This window comes from Sebastes fasciatus, chromosome 1 (genome assembly GCF_043250625.1).
Source record: "Sebastes fasciatus isolate fSebFas1 chromosome 1, fSebFas1.pri, whole genome shotgun sequence".
NCBI classification, from domain to species: Eukaryota; Metazoa; Chordata; class Actinopteri; order Perciformes; family Sebastidae; genus Sebastes; species Sebastes fasciatus.
This window is the reverse complement of record NC_133795.1, coordinates 43,876,775-43,895,276: the sequence shown is the minus strand read 5'-3', so window position 1 is coordinate 43,895,276 and position 18,502 is coordinate 43,876,775. Positions and strand designations below refer to the sequence as shown.

Sequence of the window (18,502 nt, the reverse complement as noted above, 5' to 3'; positions counted from 1 at the left end):
GTAATATGTAATTTACCTTCACACGCACACACGCACACACACGCACGCACGCACGCACGCACGCACGCACGCACGCACGCACGCACACACACACACACACACACACACACACACACAACGTCCCTGCTGTGTTTCTCCCAGAGGGAAGCTCTCGGCTCTGCGTGTGTTCTCTCTGACACCGACTCTTCTTTTACTCTCCTTTTTTCATGTTTTTGCCTTTTAGGCTTCATGTGCAAACAGAAAAGAAAAAGAATCCGAACCAGAGAAAGAGAAAGAGAGCAGCCGAGACAGAGAGAGAAAGAGAGAGAGAGAGAGAGAGAGAGAGAGAGAGAGACAGAGAGACAGAGAGAGAGAGATACAGAGACAGAGAGAGATACAGAGAGAGAGAGAGAGACAGAGAGAGAAAGAGAGAGAGAGACAGAGAGACAGAGAGAGAGAGAGATACAGAGACAGAGAGAGATACAGAGAGAGAGAGAGAGACAGAGAGAGAAAGAGAGAGAGAGAGAGAGAGAGACAGAGAGACAGAGAGACATAGAGATACAGAGACAGAGAGAGATACAGAGAGAGAGAGAGAGAGAGAGAGAGACACTCAGCTTCATTTTTACAGCGTGGTTGTAGCAGGCCAGCAGGAATCCTGAAGGTCAGGAGGGTTGAATAATGTCCTACTGGTACAGCAGGTAGAGCAGGTTCAGTAGGTTCAGTAGGTACAGCAGGTAGAGTAGGCACAGTAGGTTCAGTAGGTACAGCAGGTAGAGTAGGCACAGTAGGTACAGTAGGTACAGTAGGTACAGCAGGTAGAGCAGGTTCAGTAGGTTCAGTAGGTACAGCAGGTAGAGTAGGTAGGTACAGTAGGTAAAGTAGGTACAGTAGGTACAGTAGGTAGGTACAGTAGGTAAAGTAGGTACAGTAGGTACAGTAGGTAGGTACAGTAGGTAAAGCAGGTAGAGTAGGTACAGTAGGTACAGCAGGTACAGTAGGTAGGTACAGTAGGTAAAGTAGGTACAGTAGGTAGGTACAGTGGGTAAAGCAGGTAGAGCAGGTTCAGTAGGTTCAGCAGGTACAGTAGGTTCAGTAGGTACAGCAGGTAGAGTAGGCACAGTAGGTACAGTAGGTAGGGACAGTAGGTAAAACAGGTACAGTAGGTACAGTAGGTACAGCAGGTACAGCAGGTACAGTAGGTACAGTAGGTAGGTACATTAGGTAAAGTAGGTACCGTAGGTACAGCAGGTACAGTAGGTAGGTACAGTAGGTAAAACAGGTAGAGTAGGTACAGTAGGTACAGCAGGTACAGTAGGTAGGTACAGTAGGTAAAGCAGGTACAGCAGGTTCAGTAGGTTCAGCAGGTTCAGTAGGTAGGTACAGTAGGTTCAGTAGGTTCAGCAGGTACAGTAAGTACAGCATTACTTTCAAGAGCGTCTCATTACTTGTCTGTAGTTTTTGTAACAGCTGTGTGAGTCACATGATTAAAACAGTTTATGTTCACCAAATGGAGATAAGACTGCAGACCAGCGTCTCCGAGGTACATAATATGATATTCTTCCTGAGATCCACCATATAAACCTTCTCTAATCATCACCATGACATTTAGAAAATATCCCAGACGACGATAATCCCTGGTGAGGGATTGTCAAGAAAATTAGCAAATGCCATCTAATGTTAGCAGAAGTTGTTCGTCCCCTCTTCACCTTAAAGTGTCTCAGAAGAGCTGGAATTTAAGATGAATAGCCAGGCAGAGTTGTGATTTATAATTTGAGAGTAGAGACGGTGCAGAAGTGGGACGAGGAGCGAGTGATTGAGATAGCGATACGAGAGAAAGAGGCCGATGGGAAAGGGCAAGCAGGATGAAGGAGAGCTGATGAGAGAAACAATGAAACAGAACAAAATATGTGAGGCCAAAAGACTGACAAGAGAACATGAGAAATAAAGTATTAATGACGCCAAAGGAACACGTAGAGAAAGAAGAAATGGGGGAAGAATAAAAGAGACGAGCAACAGAGAGGAGGATGGGTAGCGTAGGGAGGCAGTAAGATTGATTTCCACTCCTCCTCTCTCCTCCCTGGAACGGCTCCCTAAAGTCTCTGGATTAATGGCTCCATTTCTGCTGCTCATCCTTCAGATTCAGGAGGGCATCCCAAAACACACTGCTTCACCAGGCTCTCGTCTCTACTACACATCTACCTGCCACAACATCCAACGGGCCCTGAAGTGCTTTCAGAGGCTGGCAAAACAACTTTATCTTTACCTCAGGTCAACCCAGCAGGGAGGCGCTGCGATCCACCGGCTCGTCTGCTCGTTAGCCGCCGTTAGCTGATCGCAGACAGGTCAGCCTGGAGCTGGAGAGGAGTAACAGTATGGATCTGGTTATTATACATTTAACTACAGGTGGGAGGTGGTACTGGTGTTACACGGTGGTCGGGCACACACCGATTACATTACGTACCCAACCCCCCCGCTGTTGCATTTAGTTCCTTTTGGCGTATCAGCTCCGTGTTATCAACAGATAGTCAGACGACGGACGCTACAGACTGACAGTGAAAGTGTCTGCTCCGTACGGAGTCTCAGCTCAGAGCAGCAGGAGTCACATTTCACACACAGAGAGAGAGAGTTGACAGACAGACGATGGCGGAGGATTTGGTGTCGAAGCGAAAAGCAAAAGCGTCTATTTGGTGATATTTCAGATTTAAACCCAGCGCTAAAAGAGAACCATAACGTTAATGAGGCAATCACCACGAGGAGGACGGAGCGGTCACACCCGGTGTGCACGGCGCAGGGGTGCCGGGTGGAAACCTGCGGCGCCGCAGTGAAAGCTGGACCGGAGAGGTCCGACACACCGCCACCCGACGATAAAGATCAGAGTCAGCGCTCTGCACATATTGAGCGTCATCTTTTCCTGTAAAATGTCCGGTGTAACCGGTAACACCGGTGATGTCACAAGTCTATTAACCGGTGGGAACATTTCCTCAACGTCACATTAGGGATGTTAATAATTAACCGTTTAACCGTTAACCGACATTAAGCATTTTAACCGATTAACACTATCAGTTAAAACGGTTAAAATAAACGTTAATAATTCATTCAAAAGCTGAGCGGCTCAGAGGAACGGCTCATCTCTTTAAGGAGAAAAGATAGCAGGTCGTCCTTTAACCACAACGTTAGCGGTCCAATCCCCATGTCAAAGTGTCCTTGAGCGACAATGAACCCCAAGTTTCTCCCACTGTCACTGTATCCTGATGCAGAGGTCATATTTCATGCAGTCTATGTGATGGTTAAAATAAAGTCAAGTGTGCTCTGCAGAGACATTTATCCAGGACTTTTACCATATGACCACGGCACACTGAGAACACATACGGACCAGAGCAGCATCCTGCTGTGAGAGGCAGTCAAGTGCTATTTTATAGTCCATGTTGTGTCGTAGTGGTGGGCTAGCAGGCCGTCGGCCAGCTGTAGCCTCTGTTGTCCTTTTAATGGGCATATCAAGGGCCACTTGTATCCCCCGGTCCACCACAGGGAGAGGCTGCAGCATGCCTCACGGCCTGGCCTTGTCACATTGAGCGCCAGCTGGGCATCTACACTGGCCTTTTCACAGTGTGATGGCTAACATGCCGACCCCTGACCCCTCCTGATTAATGAGGCTGCTGGGCTCCGTCCCTCTGGAGCTGCATACATCACTTTCCATCTGTCCATTGGTGACTTCACCCATTCACTTCTTCTCTTGTGTTTGGTGAGCCAAAGACAAATGTCTGCCCTGGTGGACAGTTAACATTTATAGATGTGTGTGGACGTCATGATGAGGTCACGGTGTAAGCTGGAGGCTAACCAAAGGAAAGACTGGAGGCTAACACTAGCAGTGGGCTAACATTAGCTGGAGGCTAACGCTAGCAGTGGGCTAACATTAGCTGGAGGCTAACCAAAGGAAAGACTGGAGGCTAACACTAGCAGTGGGCTAACATTAGCTGGAGGCTAATGCTAGCAGTGGGCTAACATTAGCTGGAGGCTAACCAAAGGAAAGACTGGAGGCTAACACTAGCAGTGGGCTAACATTAGCTGGAGGCTAACGCTAGCAGTGGGCTAACATTAGCTGAAGGCTAACCAAAGGAAAGACTGGAGGCTAACGCTAGCAGTGAGCTAACATTAGCCGGAGGCTAACCAAAGGACAGACTGGAGGCGAACGCTAGCAGTGAGCTAAAGTTACACATTTAAAATGTCCTCTTGCTGTGTTGTTGGCTGCCAGAATCCAGATATCACAGACATTGGAGATGACAAACTGTGATTGGAGGCTCTAGCGAGCTACAATATCAGAGAAACGTTTCAGAGATGGAGAGTAAATGTTGCTAATATTTAGCCTTCTGCTAACAGGAGCCGTTGGCTGCTGTTAGCAGAAGGCTAAACTATTAGCAACCCTTTCTCTCCGTCTCTGAAACGCTTCTCCGATATTGTCCGACTCTCTTTCTGACTGACTTTACTGAAAGATAGTTAACAATAGGCATCCAAAGATTTATACGCCCTCAATTTATCTTTACAGCGCTGCTGTTGGCCACCAGCCCGCTGGTCGGATGCAAGGCTACTTAGCTAGCCTAGCTCGCTAATTCCACCATGCTGTCATGAAACACAGAAAATGAGGTGAACAAAGTTGTCCGTCATCTGGTGATAGCACTGTGCTTTCCTACGCTGTGACCACAGTGTGAGGATGACGCATTAAGTTGTTACTCATTTAGCGACTGGCTAGTTAGCTAGCTACCTTGCTAATTCCACCACGCTACAGAAAATGAGGCCAACAGAGGACAGCGCTGGGTCACGGTCCCTCTGCCTCACTCCTCACCGCTAGGAGACGACTTCACCGGGAGGAGAGCAGGCGTTAGCTAGCTAGTTGGTCAGTCTCCGGACCAGCTAGCTAGCTAACTAGCGTTATCCAGCCGTCTCCTCCTCCTGCAGTAGTCTCCAGCGGCGTAGGGGTCGGCTAATCTGGTCCCGTTGGTTCATGTTAACTTTCTCCACTATCACTGGTGATCCTGGAGAGTGAGAGACAGCACATGTTGAGAGAAACTAGGATTTTCTTCAGCCATTGTTAAAAAAACAAGACAACAATACTTGCTAGCCAGCGTTAGCTAGCCAGCGTTAACTAGCCAGCGTTAGTTAGCGTGTTCAGAGAGTTATTCTGCCTCCCCTTAACGCTGCGCCCACTAAACACGTCACCATGGTTACTAACAGAGAAAAGGTCTATACTATTGTATTGTAAAAGTCCAGCCCGTCACTCATCCATCAGTCACTCATCTATCAGTGACTAATCTATCAATCACTCATCCAGCTTGTTAGTTTTGTACATATTCTCTGTCTGTCACAGTGTTTTACTTGTTTTACTGTATGTGTCAGTCTCTTCATCTCCATGTCATCATCAGGGGGGTTTAAGGAGCCCTGGAACGGATTGATATGGATGGAGGTAAAGAGAATAAATCAGATGGATGATGTGGCAAATCTGGCATTTGTCAGGACCAAGGGCGGCCTGAGAGACACCATAATGGACCTAACGATGTAAACAGAGTCATAATTCACATAACCTCTACTGCTCTCTCTCTCTCTCTCTCTCTCTCTCTCTCTCCGCACCGTCCTCCATATATCTCCACCTCTCGTCTGTCTCCATCTTTACCTCCATCTGCAGAAAATAGTGTGTGTGATTGTTCAGGAATGCTAATGACTGTATCTAATGCAACACAACACCTATTGAAGCTTTATATGTTTTAATTGAAGTCTTTGAGTTGACTTTACAGGTGGTGCTGGTGGTGCTGGTGGTTGTCTGCTGGATCAGATGGTGCTGGTGGTGCTGGTGGTTGTCTGCTGGATCAGATTGTGCTGGTGGTGCTGGTGGTTGTCTGCTGGATAAGATGGTGCTGGTGGTGCTGGTGGTTGTCTGCTGGATAAGATGGGCTGGTGGTGCTGGTGGTTGTCTGCTGGATCAGATGGTGCTGGTGGTGCTGGTGGTTGTCTGCTGGATCAGATGGTGCTGGTGGTGCTGGTGGTGCTGGTGGTTGTCTGCTGGATAAGATGGTGCTGGTGGTGCTGGTGGTTGTCTGCTGGATCAGATGGTGCTGGTGGTGCTGGTGGTTGTCTGCTGGATAAGATGGGCTGGTGGTGCTGGTGGTTGTCTGCTGGATAAGATGGTGCTGGTGGTGCTGGTGGTTGTCTGCTGGATAAGATGGGCTGGTGGTGGTCTGCTGGATTAGGTGGTGCTGGTGGATGTCTGCTGGATCAGATGGTGCTGGTGGTGGTCTGCTGGATAAGATGGGGCTGGTGGTGGTCTGCTGGATAAGATGGTGCTGGTGGTGCTGGTGGTTGTCTGCTGGATAAGATGGGGCTGGTGGTGGTCTGCTGGATTAGGTGGTGCTGGTGGTGCTGGTGGTGGTCTGCTGGATCAGATGGTGCTGGTGGTGCTGGTGGTGCTGGTGGTTGTCTGCTGGATCAGATGGTGCTGGTGGTGCTGGTGGTGGTCTGCTGGATCAGATGGTGCTGGTGGTGCTGGTGGTGCTGGTGGTGGTCTGCTGGATCAGGTGGTGCTGGTGGTGCTGGTGGTGGTCTGCTGGATCAGATGGTGCTGGTGGTGCTGGTGGTGGTCTACTAGCCTATCTGTTCCTCACAGACCTCGGAGCATGAATGTGAGTTAGCTGAGTGTTTGCAGTGGTTCTGTTGTCTCTGTGTGGCTCAGTGATGAGGACTGATTCTGTCTCTGTAACTGAGGAATTACAGTGTGTGCGTTCATTCCAGGTACATCACTTGATCTGCTTCAGCATGCAGTCACAGGCTGGAGCGTCCTCTGCTAAAAGGTTTCAGCTTGTGGTCCAGCTCAGTCTCACAACAGCTCGTCAAATAGTCACTAAATGTAATCGGTCTGATTTGTGTTCATAGACACAAATTTCCTTCTTTTTCTGTGACGCTCAGCACGACTTTTAACAACGTATCGTACATCGTGCGTTTTCCTACGAATGTCCAGCACGTGATGCACGTGTCAATTTCCACTCCAGTCTTTTCAAAATAAAACTCCTTAGTTAGGTTTAGTAATAGATGGTGGTTTGGGTTCAAATAACTCCAGAAGTGCTGCAACTGAAGTTCAGAAGTTACAAATAAATCAACGTTGACTTGGTGAAAGTCTGGTATTTTAGACCCACCCCGACCTCCTCTCTACGCAGCGTTCGCCGCTCTTTATACGTCCTGGTTCACTATTACGTGGATTATATATAAAAATTGATTTTGTGCTGACCATCACGAAAAAAGAAAGAAGTGAAATTTGTGTCTATGTACAAGAATCAACTCATTAAAGTTTGTGACCATCTCACGGACTGCTGTGGGACTGGGCTGTCTGATCAGTGAAGGCGTCTCTACACTACTGAATGAGCTTTGATGTCATCAGTGTCTAAACAAAGTAAATCAAAGACCTCCAACTTTGTCTTCATATCTCTGCATGTTTCCATCTTCACATGATGTAAATCTCACATCATATCAGTAGCTCAGGTTCATCTGCCCACCACTTGTTGAGAAAACAAAGTTTGTGTGAGTAATTATATATATAGCAGCAGAGGAGGCATTGTCAGGAGTGGCTCAGCGAATGGGCTGGAGACTGATGTGTTATTATTTATTTTAACTTATTTTAGCTATTTACTTATGAAGGCCACGTTGAGCATGCATGCTCCATCTCACTGAGTGACCACCAGCGTTGCTTTTAAATGTTGTACAGGGAAGTTAACTAGTATGAAGGGAAGATTCAGCACCTTTTATGTGGATGTCCATATATATATATATATATATATATATATATATATAATGACCTCAGTAGATATGTTCAGGGTTGATTGTCAGATGGGTAGTTTGACCGTCGACCCATCTGCGTCCGTCTCAGTCAGACGTAGTGCAGTCCTGTTTTCTGGGGACAGTAGATGTGAGCTGTGTGAAAGCATACTGCCTGCTGTGCTGACCTGAGGATTGGCTCATATGTTGGTTATATCCCCCCCCCAGTCTTACTAGGCTTTGGTCTTGGATAAGTAGAAACACAGACTCTTTAAACCATGAAGCACCACAGGGAACCTGAAGTCTGCAGCCAAACTCACAAACTCATCCATCCCTCAGTGCATTAAACACACATATCCAGCAGCACCTGTCTGCTGTCTCAGATGGCCTCTGAGACGGCTCATCCACGGTGCCGTCCTCTAATCTGGTCTCATCAGGCTGATCTCAGATTTACTGGAAGTAGCTTGTCTGAACATCTGAACAATCTGATCATGTGCTCAGCTGCCTTCACACACAAACAGGCTGTAACGCTTCCTTTAGAGGTCCATTCATTAGTTTAGAAGGCATCAATCAGAGTTTAGCTTTCCCACATTTAAATAGCAAATTATAACAAGAAAGGTTCACAGGAACATTTAAGGTTTACTGAACTGATTAAAAGAGAGACTGAGAAGGTGAGAAATGTTCCTGATGGGAACATTCGTACTCTCTTTAATATGAACATCTGTCCTATTATTTGAGAAGGAAAAGGTTAGCCATGGTTTAGATGTTACACTCACAACATCCCTGTCATATAACATGGAAAAGGTGCCTTGCTCAAAGACTCTAAAACAACAGAGCAGCTGGGTTATTTCTCTCCAGAGTTTGACTGTAAAGGTTTAATGAGTTGATCAGAACAACAGATTCCTCTCAGATGTCTCCGTTGTTCTTCAACAATCATCAGACAGACTGAATGAGTCTCTCCTTCCTGTCAGAGTGTCTGTGAGGAGATCACACACAATGTGAGTCCAGTTTTCATCCTCACAGCCGAGGTCTCCTCTCTGATTATTCACTGACCTGTTGCTCTCCATCGGTAGCTGATGGAAACTAATGAGGCCGAGAGAGAGAGAGAGAGAGAGAGAGAGAGAGAGAGAGAGAGAGAGAGAGAGAGCGGTTAGAACGAGCTCATTAGTGTTCATCCAGTCGTAGCACACAAACATATGGCTGTGTGTGTGTGTGTGTGTGTGTGTGTGTGTGTGTGTGTGTGTGTGTGTGTGTATGTGTGTGTGACATATGGTGAAGGCAGTAATAATCAGATCAATAATACAGGGTATTATTCTGTGGTAATCTCTGCAGCAGCTCGGCCTGCTGGTCTCACTGACTGACCAGTAGTCATGAACAGATTACAGGTTGGAACCTGTTAACCGGCTAACCTGTTAACCTGTTAATCTGTTAACCAGTTAACCTGTTAACCAGTTAACCTGTTAACCTGCTAACCTGCTAACCTGCTAACCTGTCACCGTGATAGAGGCTCTGACCCGAGTTTCTGACACGAAGTTTCAATAAATCCAACTCCTGATTCTGCTGAATGTCACAATGTTTGTTCTGTTCAGATTACACCTTTTATAAACCAATGGTATGAGAAGTTGATTGAGAGGAATGTGAGTGTTTTCCAGCTGCAGAGCTGCTGGATAAATGGTGAAGGAGGGATCGCTGTGTATTTAAAGGATGTGAGAGCATGCTTCAGTTTGGTGGTAACGTTTTGGATCTTCATGGTGATCACATTTGAAAGAAGAGTTGTGGAACAGCTGGGCGTTGTTGGTGAGAGGGTAGACAACCTTTAACTGATCATAATGTAGTCCGTGTGTCTCAACCGACTGTACCTCCTGCTCACTGTTGTTTCTGTCCATCTGTCCTTCAGATCCGGTCCACGGTCCCCAAAATGTCAATGTGGTGGACGTCCGAGCCCGCCAGCTGACCATACAGTGGGAGACGTTTGGGTACGCCGTGACTCGCTGCCACAGCTACAATCTGACGGTACGCACATCTGGAACTACACACCACATGAGCTCTACTCCACCCTGAAAGGATCATGTGACTGATGAGTGATAGGTCGAGCACCTTTGACCTGTTTTATGTAAAAGGTCAACTTTGGCAAATACAATTTTTTAAAAGTTTGCTGAAATATAAAAGCTCAGTCATAACATGGAACATCTCGGTATTAGGAAAGGGTTATGTGTTGTAACTAGGGTTGTCAATCAATTAAAAGGTGATTAATTATAAATAAATCACATGTTTTATCTGTTCTAAATGAACCTTAAAGGGAGATTAGTCCAGTATTTAATACTCTTATCAACATGGTATTGGACAAATATGCTGCTTTATGTAAATGTATGTATATATTTATTATTGTAAATCAATGAACAACACAAAACAATAGCAGATATTGTCCAGAAACCCTCACAGGTACTGTATTTAGCATAAAACAATATGTTCAGATCATAAGATGTGGTATGTCTGTAAAGGGGAGACTCGAGGGGACCCATAGAACCCCTGGCCAAGATTTAGCGGATTGGAGCGTTATTTAACCCCCTTCATGACCAGCTAGTCTGATATGGTTGGTACTGATGGATTCATCAGGTTCTATAGTTTCAGATGATACCAGGATCTTCACTCTAGTTTTAAAACGGATTATTATGGTGTTAACTTTGACAGTCCTAGTTGTGACTAAAGGTGAATGTAGAATCATGAGTTGTTTTATTCGCAGGTGTTGAACTTTCAGATTTAGCTCCATTCACAGTTTGGACGTGCACAGTGAAGTCCGAGCATCGCGGACTGAAGCTGTTCATTAGTAATGATTGTTCAGAACCAGATGAACCGGTGGAATCAGTACGCTGTCTCTCCCTCTGCTCTCCAGGTGCAGTACCAGTATGTGTTCAACCAGCAGGAGTTTGCAGCAGAGGAGTTGATCCAGACATCGTCACATTACACCCTGCGGGGCCTGAGGCCTTTCGTCACGGTCAGACTGCGGCTGGTCCTCGCCAACCCCGAAGGCAGCAAGGAGAGCGAGGAGATCGTCAAACAGACGGAGGAGGATGGTGAGTGAGGAAACACAGCCAGCTGTATCCATCTAACCTAACAGCAGCCGGTTGTGGAGAGCTTTATCTGTTCCTGGTGTGTGGTCACAACATCATTCATTTTACATTTGTGACCACAGCGACTGACTGCCGACAGTGAGGCTGACTTCTCCAGCTGAACATTGAAAATAGAGTCCAGCCCACACTGAGTGACTGGCAGCTGGTTCTGGGACCTGCAGGGCAGAAACGTTGGAGTAATAATGGTTCAGCACCGCACACGAAGACACAATTAAAACAACAAATGGTCTCCAGCTGGTTAACTGGTGGTACAATTTCATATTGTGGGAAATAAAGTCAATAAACAGGTCGTTGATAGAGCAGGTCACATAAACACAATGACATATCTGAAGCATTTCAAGGTTCAAGCCCTTTATTGTCATTGTGTAGTACAACAACATTAGATTGTGACAATCCCATAGGTGCTAATGAAGAGATAATACAATATCAATATAAAGATATAAAAGATAGTACAATATATAACAATACAATATGTACATTGGTGAGATGTCAGTTTGCCAGATTATTGCACAAAGTGTCCAACATATGTTATTGCACATGTCCGTAAACAGTAGATTCATATTGCACATCCCGTTTTAGTGCATGTGTTCACCTCAGAAGAGATGTCAGAGTTCAGGAGGTTGATAATAATAATAATAATAATACATTTTATTTACATAGCACTTTTCTGGATACTCAAAGACACTTTACACAGATCAAATGTGCTTGGTTCTGAGTGGTGTGGACAAGAGGTTTGCATCAGGGAGCGGTAAGGAGTGTGATGGTGGAGCAGGTCTGTGAGGTAGGAGGGGGACTGGTTATGAAGGGCTTTGTGAGTGAGGAGAAGGAGTTTGAACTGGATGCGTTGTGGGACAGGGAGCAAGTGGAGGTTCTGGAGGACAGGGGTGATGTGGTCACGGGAGCGGGAATGGGTGAGCAGATGGGCAGCAGAGTTCTGGATGTACTGGAGTTTATTGAGGACTTTGGATGGTGAGCCGTAGAGAATGCTGTTGCGGTAGTCGATTCTGGATGTGATGAAAGCGTGGATGAGAGTTTCGGCAGCAGAGAAGGAGAGTAATGGGAGGAGACGAGCTATGTTTTTGAGGTGGAAAAAGGCAGTCCTGGTGATGTGGTTGACGTGGTGTTCGAAGGAGAGGTGGCTGTTGAAAATGACTCCGAGGTTGCAGATGTGAAGGGAGGGGCACAGAGTGGAGTTATCGATGGTGAAGCAGAAGTTGTGAGCGGTTTTGGTGAGTGATTTGGGACCGATGATGATCATGTCTGATTTGTCACAGTTGAGTTTGAGAAAGTTGATTTGCATCCATGATTTAATTTCAGTGAGGCAGTTGGTCAGAGTGGAGTGTGTAGCGGGGGGTGATGGATTTAGTGGAAATGTAGAGCTGGACGTCGTCGACGTAGCAGTGGAAGTGAAGGCCATGGCGCGCATCATGTGACCAAGGGGAAGCAGGTAGAGGATGAACAGAAGGGGACCAAGCACCGAACCCTGGGGGACGCCTTGGGCCAGAGGAGCGGGGTAGGAGGTGCAGTTGTTGCTGTTGATGAATTGTTGGCGGTTTGTGAGATATGACTTAAGCCAGGAGAGGGCAGTCCCGGTGATGTTGAGGGAGGATTCAAGGCGGGAGAGAAGAATGGTGTGGTTGATGGTGTCGAAAGCTGCAGTGAGGTCGAGGAGGATGAGGATGTTGAGGTGACCAGAGTCTGAGGAGAGCAGGAGGTTGTTGGTGACTTTGAGTAGGGCTGTTTCTGTGCTGTGTTTTGAGTGGAAACTGGATTGAAATGGTTCGTACAGGTCGTTGGAGACCAGGTGGGTTTTCAGTTGTGAGGCTACAGCACGTTCCAGTATTAACAAACAAAACAAATTGTGGCATCAAAAGTGTGGATTAAACAGCGTAACTCTAAGCTCGGAAACGGATCAGAAACGGAGCGGCAGACAAAATGCGCCAGCGTCCACCATCTTCCAAGATGGTGACCAGTGACTTGATGGCAGTTGGGAAAAAGCTGTTTTTAAGTCTATTTGTGCGGATTGATCTGAAGCGCCTGCCTGATGGGAGGAGTTTAAACAGGTCGTGTCCGGGGAATGAGTGATGTCCTTGATGAGGTTTTCGGCCCTTCTGATACAGCGAGTGTTGTGAAGGTGGTCAAGTGATGGCAGCTCATTGCCAACAATGTCCTGCGCTGTTTTCACAAACCGCTGCAGGGCTTCTTTGGCAGCTTTGGTGCGGCTGCTGTACCAGGCTGTCATGCAGTTGGTCAGGATGCTCTCTATGCTGCATCTGTAGAAGTTGAGCAGCAGCTTCTGGGGGGAGGTTATAGCTCTTCTTAGCCTCCTCCGAGAGTAGAGGCGTTGCTGTGCTTTGCCTACTACCACTGAGGTGTTGTCAGCCCAGGAGAGCTCTTCTGAGATGGAGACTCTCTCCACAGCCTCTGCTTTAATGCTTATTGCACTGTGTGTGGTCTTTTTGGTGGTCCTGAAGTCCACAATGATTTCATTGGTCTTTTTGGTGTTTAAGACCAGGTCGGTGGTGTCACACCATGCTGTCAGGTCCTGACTGATTTAATGGCAAATAATCACATGATTGTCCATAGTTAATAGTGATTAATCGCAAATTATTCACAGATTTTTTATCTGTTCTAAATTTCCCTTAAAGGGAGATTTGTCAAGTATTTAATCCTCTTATCAAGGGCAGATATGCTGCGTTATGTAAATATATGTATATATGTATTATTGTAAATTAATTAACAACACAAAACAATGACAGATATTGTCCAGAAACCCTCGCAGGTACTGCATTTAGCATAAAACAATATGCTCCAATCAGAACATGGCAAACTGCAGCCCAACAGGCAGCAACAGCTGTCAGTGTGTCAGTGTGCTGACTTGACTATGACTTGCCCCAAACTAAATGTGATTATCATAAAGTGGGCATGTCTGTAAAGGGAGACTTGTGGGTACCCATAGAACCCATTTACTTGCACATATCTGGAGGTCAGAGGTCAAGGGACCCCTTTGATAATGGACATGACAGTTTTTCCTCGCCAACATTTAGTGTAAGTTTGGAGCGTTATTTAACCTCCTTTGTGACCAGCTAGTCTGACATGGTTGGTACCGATGGATTCATCAGGTTTTATAGTTTACTATGATACCAGTAGTAGTAGTAGTAGTAGTAGTAGTAGAAGTAGTAGTAGTAGTAGTAGTAGTAGTAGTATGACATGGTTGGTACTGATGGATTCATCAGGTTCTATAGTTTACTATGATACCAGTAGTAGTAGTAGTAGTAGTAGTAGTAGTAGTAGTAGTAGTAGTAGTAGTAGCAGTAGTAGTCTGACATAGTTGGTACCGATGGATTCATCAGGTTTTATAGTTTACTATGATAGCAGGATCTTCACTCTAGCTTTAAAACTGAACCTACAGCCTCTGAAAGACAGTAAAGTCGGTCAGAGCGTAAACCTTCTCATCTCATTCGGCCATTTTAACTTCTAACTCTTCCATTCCTTTAAACACTGTGTGAGGTGATCAGCATCGTGGCGGCGTTCAGCAGAAAAAAAGCAATCCGTTTCAAGAGTAAACGTGGAAAATCTTTAAGCACCATGGAAGCTTTTCTACTATAATGGATGTGCCAAATTACCAATGCTGGATGCCTCGCAGTGAGACAGTCAACGCGCTGGTAGACGGTGTGTGTGTGTGTGTGTGTGTGTGTGTGTTAATATGTAGTGAATGTTGAGAGCACAGCTGATGAAGATTAAAACCTGAGGAGCTCTCGTCCTGAGATTTAGAAACTAGGGAGGAACAGAGGAAAGGCTTTTTACATCTTAATTGCTAATCCCTCATTTTGCTCCTTCACATAGGTTAAAGTCGATTTCATCAGCAACATTAAGAAGAGTGTGTGTGTGTGTGTGTGTGTGTGTGTGTGTGTGTGTGTGTGTGTGTGTGTGTGTGTGTGTGTGTGTGTGTGTGTGTGTGCGTATGTGTGTGCGTGCCCCTGCTATATAAAGTCATTACCGTGCAAATAGCAATTAGCCTCCGTGTGAACAATTGCTGTTCTGTTCCCTAATTACTGAATTACAACCAGGAGATTAACGACGGTTAAATAAAAAACAATTAAGAACAAAACAATTAAGGCTCCCCCCCCCCAAGCCACTGCCTCTCCCCAGCAGCATGTTAACTCTCTGTAAAGGTGTGTGCTGAAGGTAGATGTGATGCCCCAGAAGCTAAATGTAGAGGATATTAGTAGTGAGATGAGGAGGAGAACAGCGAGCCCTGAGGACGAGCTGAGATCATTAGAACAATGTTTTTATCCTGCTTATCAGGCGTCGCTCTAATGGATCGCAGCTCTTATCGCCGTTTATCTCAGGCTGGCTGTGGAGAGAAATGAGAAGCATCAATGAATTATTAGTAGTGGAGGCTGGGGCAAACACTGTGTTCTGAGTTAGGAGAACATGGAGCCCTCTGGAAAGAAGACAGGCCTGTAAAATGTTGTTTGGAAATAATTAGAGCTGCTGGGGAACATTTATATTTATATTTGAGGCAATAATGAAGTATGTCAGTACGTCCTGTGTAGCGTCTCCTGCTGCAGGGCACGGTGGTAAAGAGGACGCGGCTGTTACACAGCGGGGATTAAACCTGTGATTCTGTGATTAGACATCTCTAAACACCATCCTCTTCTCTGAAGGCAGCTTCAGGAGCTGCTGTACCGGAGCTCAGTTAAACATTCATTATTCAATTCTCTGAACACCAAATATCAAAACCAAGGCTGTCACAGTTAACGCCATGATAACGTGATAATAACACGTTAACGCATATTAGTTTTAACGCCACTAATTTCTTTAACGCATTAATGCAACCAGTGATTTTTCGGTTGTAGCCGCTCAGTTTTAAAGAGTGAAGATACTGGTATCATAGTAAACTATACAACCTGATGAATCCATCAGTACCAACCATGTCATACTACTACTACTACTACTACTACTACTAATACTACTACTACTACTACTACTACTACTACTGGTATCATAGTAAACTATAGACCTGATGAATCCATCAGTACCAACCATGTCAGACTACTACTACTACTACTACTACTACTACTACTACTACTACTAATACTACTACTACTGGTATCATAGTAAACTATAGAACCTGATGAATCCATCAGTACCAACCATGTCATACTACTACTACTACTACTACTACTACTAATACTAATACTACTACTACTACTACTACTACTGGTATCATAGTAAACTATAGAACCTGATGAATCCATCGGTACCAACCGTGTCAGACTAGCTGGTCATAAAGGAGGTTCAATAACGCGCCAAACTTACACTAAATGTTGGCAAGGAAAAATGGTCACGTCCATTTCCAAAGGGGTCCCTTGACCTCTGACCTCATGATATGTGAATGTAAATGGGTTCTATGGGTACCCACGAGTCACCCCTTTACAGACATGCCCACTTTATGATAATCACATGCAGTATAAATGTGTTATTGTCTCCTATTCTAAAATGGTGTATCTGAATATTTCTGCATACGGGGGTCTCTAAACAGTTCTGAATTCAATAAATTGTGTCTCACTATAAAGCTGAGACTCTTGTGGATCCAATGAGCCCAACTGTATTCATGTGTGATGATGTTAGTCCCCATAGGAGACATTTCATTGACCTCCCTGTATAAAATGACCTGTGGTGACCTCTAGGATAATCACAGCCTCATGAAACTTTACAGCCATAAACTACAGACCTAGAGCATTCAGAGGATGGACGGATCAAACTAGAGACCTAGAGCATTCAGAGGATGGATGGATCAAACTACAGACCTAGAGCATTCAGAGGATGGATGGATCAAACTAGAGACCTAGAGCATTCAGAGGATGGATGGATCAAACTAGAGACCTAGAGCATTCGGAGGACAGATGGATCAGACCAGAGACCTAGAGCATTCAGAGGATAGATGGATGGATCAAATTAGAGACCTAGAGCATTCAGAGGATGGATGGATCAGACTAGAGACCTAGAGCATTCAGAGGATGGATGGATCAAACTAGAGACCTAGAGCATTCAGAGGATGGATGGATCAGACTACAGACCTAGAGCATTCAGAGGATGGATGGATCAAATTAGAGACATAGAGCATTCAGAGGATGGATGGGTCAAACTAGAGACCTAGAGCATTCAGAGGATGGATGGATCAAACTAGAGACCTAGAGCATTCAGAGGATGGATTGATCAGACTAGAGACCTAGAGCATTCAGAGGATGGATGGATCAGACTAGAGACCTAGAGCATTCAGAGGATGGATGGATCAAACTAGAGACCTAGAGCATTCAGAGGATGGATGGATCAAACTAGAGACCTAGAGCATTCGGAGGACAGATGGATCAGACTAGAGACCTAGAGCATTCAGAGGATAGATGGATGGATCAAATTAGAGACCTAGAGCATTCAGAGGATGGATGGATCAGACTAGAGACCTAGAGCATTCAGAGGATGGATGGATCAAACTAGAGACCTAGAGCATTCAGAGGATGGATGGATCAGACTAGAGACCTAGAGCATTCAGAGGATGGATGGATCAAACTAGAGACCTAGAGCATTCAGAGGATGGATGGATCAGACTAGAGACCTAGAGCATTCAGAGGATGGATGGATCAAACTAGAGACCTAGAGCATTCAGATGATGGATGGATTCAACTAGAGACCTAGAGCATTCAGAGGATGGATGGGTCAAACTAGAGACCTAGAGCATTCAGAGGATTGATGGGTCAAACTAGAGACCTAGAGCATTCAGAGGATGGATGGGTCAAACTAGAGACCTAGAGCATTCAGAGGATGGATGGATTGAACTAAAGACCTAGAGCATTCAGAGGATGGATGGATCAGACTAGAGACCTAGAGCATTCAGAGGATGGATGGGTCAAACTAGAGACCTGGAGCATTCAGAGGATGGATGGATCAAACTATAGACCTAGAGCATTCAGAGGATGGATGGCTTTCCTAGCTACATTGACAATAAGTTTTTTTTGAGCAGGTTACACAACACAAGTGCTCGCCATCCAATCACAGAAAAATGCAGAAATCTCCAAATGTCAAACGTTTTTGATCCGATATCACAGCATGTCTTTTTCTATGGTGTTCCTCAAGGTCTTGGTTTCTTAATGTGGTATTTTGGAGGGAGTATTGATCATTTTTATCAATTCTTCAGTGGTAAAAAATGGTTAAATTTAGCACCAAATCAGTGGAACAAATGGTTTTAACCCAACAACTGCTGCAACAAATTATGCGACATAATAGATCATGGTGATGACCATCATATATTTCTATCATAATGTTCTAAGACCTTATATACTTTCACTATTAATTTTAAATTATTAATTAATTAATTAATGTTTATGGCTGATTAATGACTAGAACAACTTGACACACAGTGCTGAGCTGCATCTCAAATTAATCTTCAAGTTCCAGCTTTCAGACGATGTACACCACTTCTATGTGACATCTACTGTTGACCTGCTATCTCTCCCTAAAGACCCCCCTAAATATCCCCTTAAAAATCCCCTGGACCCCCCCTAGAAAAGACTAAAATGACTATTGTTGGTCTC

At 45.3% G+C, this 18,502-nt stretch overlaps 1 protein-coding gene across 11 annotated transcripts in view; it reads left to right on the top strand.

The window, feature by feature from the left end:
- ptprt (protein tyrosine phosphatase receptor type T) overlaps window positions 1–18,502 on the top strand; it is a 389,841-nt gene that overhangs the window by 167,088 nt on the left and 204,251 nt on the right. For all 11 annotated transcript variants that reach the window (XM_074649699.1, XM_074649700.1, XM_074649697.1 and 8 more), the window contains exons 9-10: window positions 9,671–9,786; window positions 10,667–10,847. In XM_074649699.1, coding sequence (XP_074505800.1) covers window positions 9,671–9,786; window positions 10,667–10,847 — 297 coding nt within the window. The remainder of the gene's footprint in view (window positions 1–9,670; window positions 9,787–10,666; window positions 10,848–18,502) is intronic.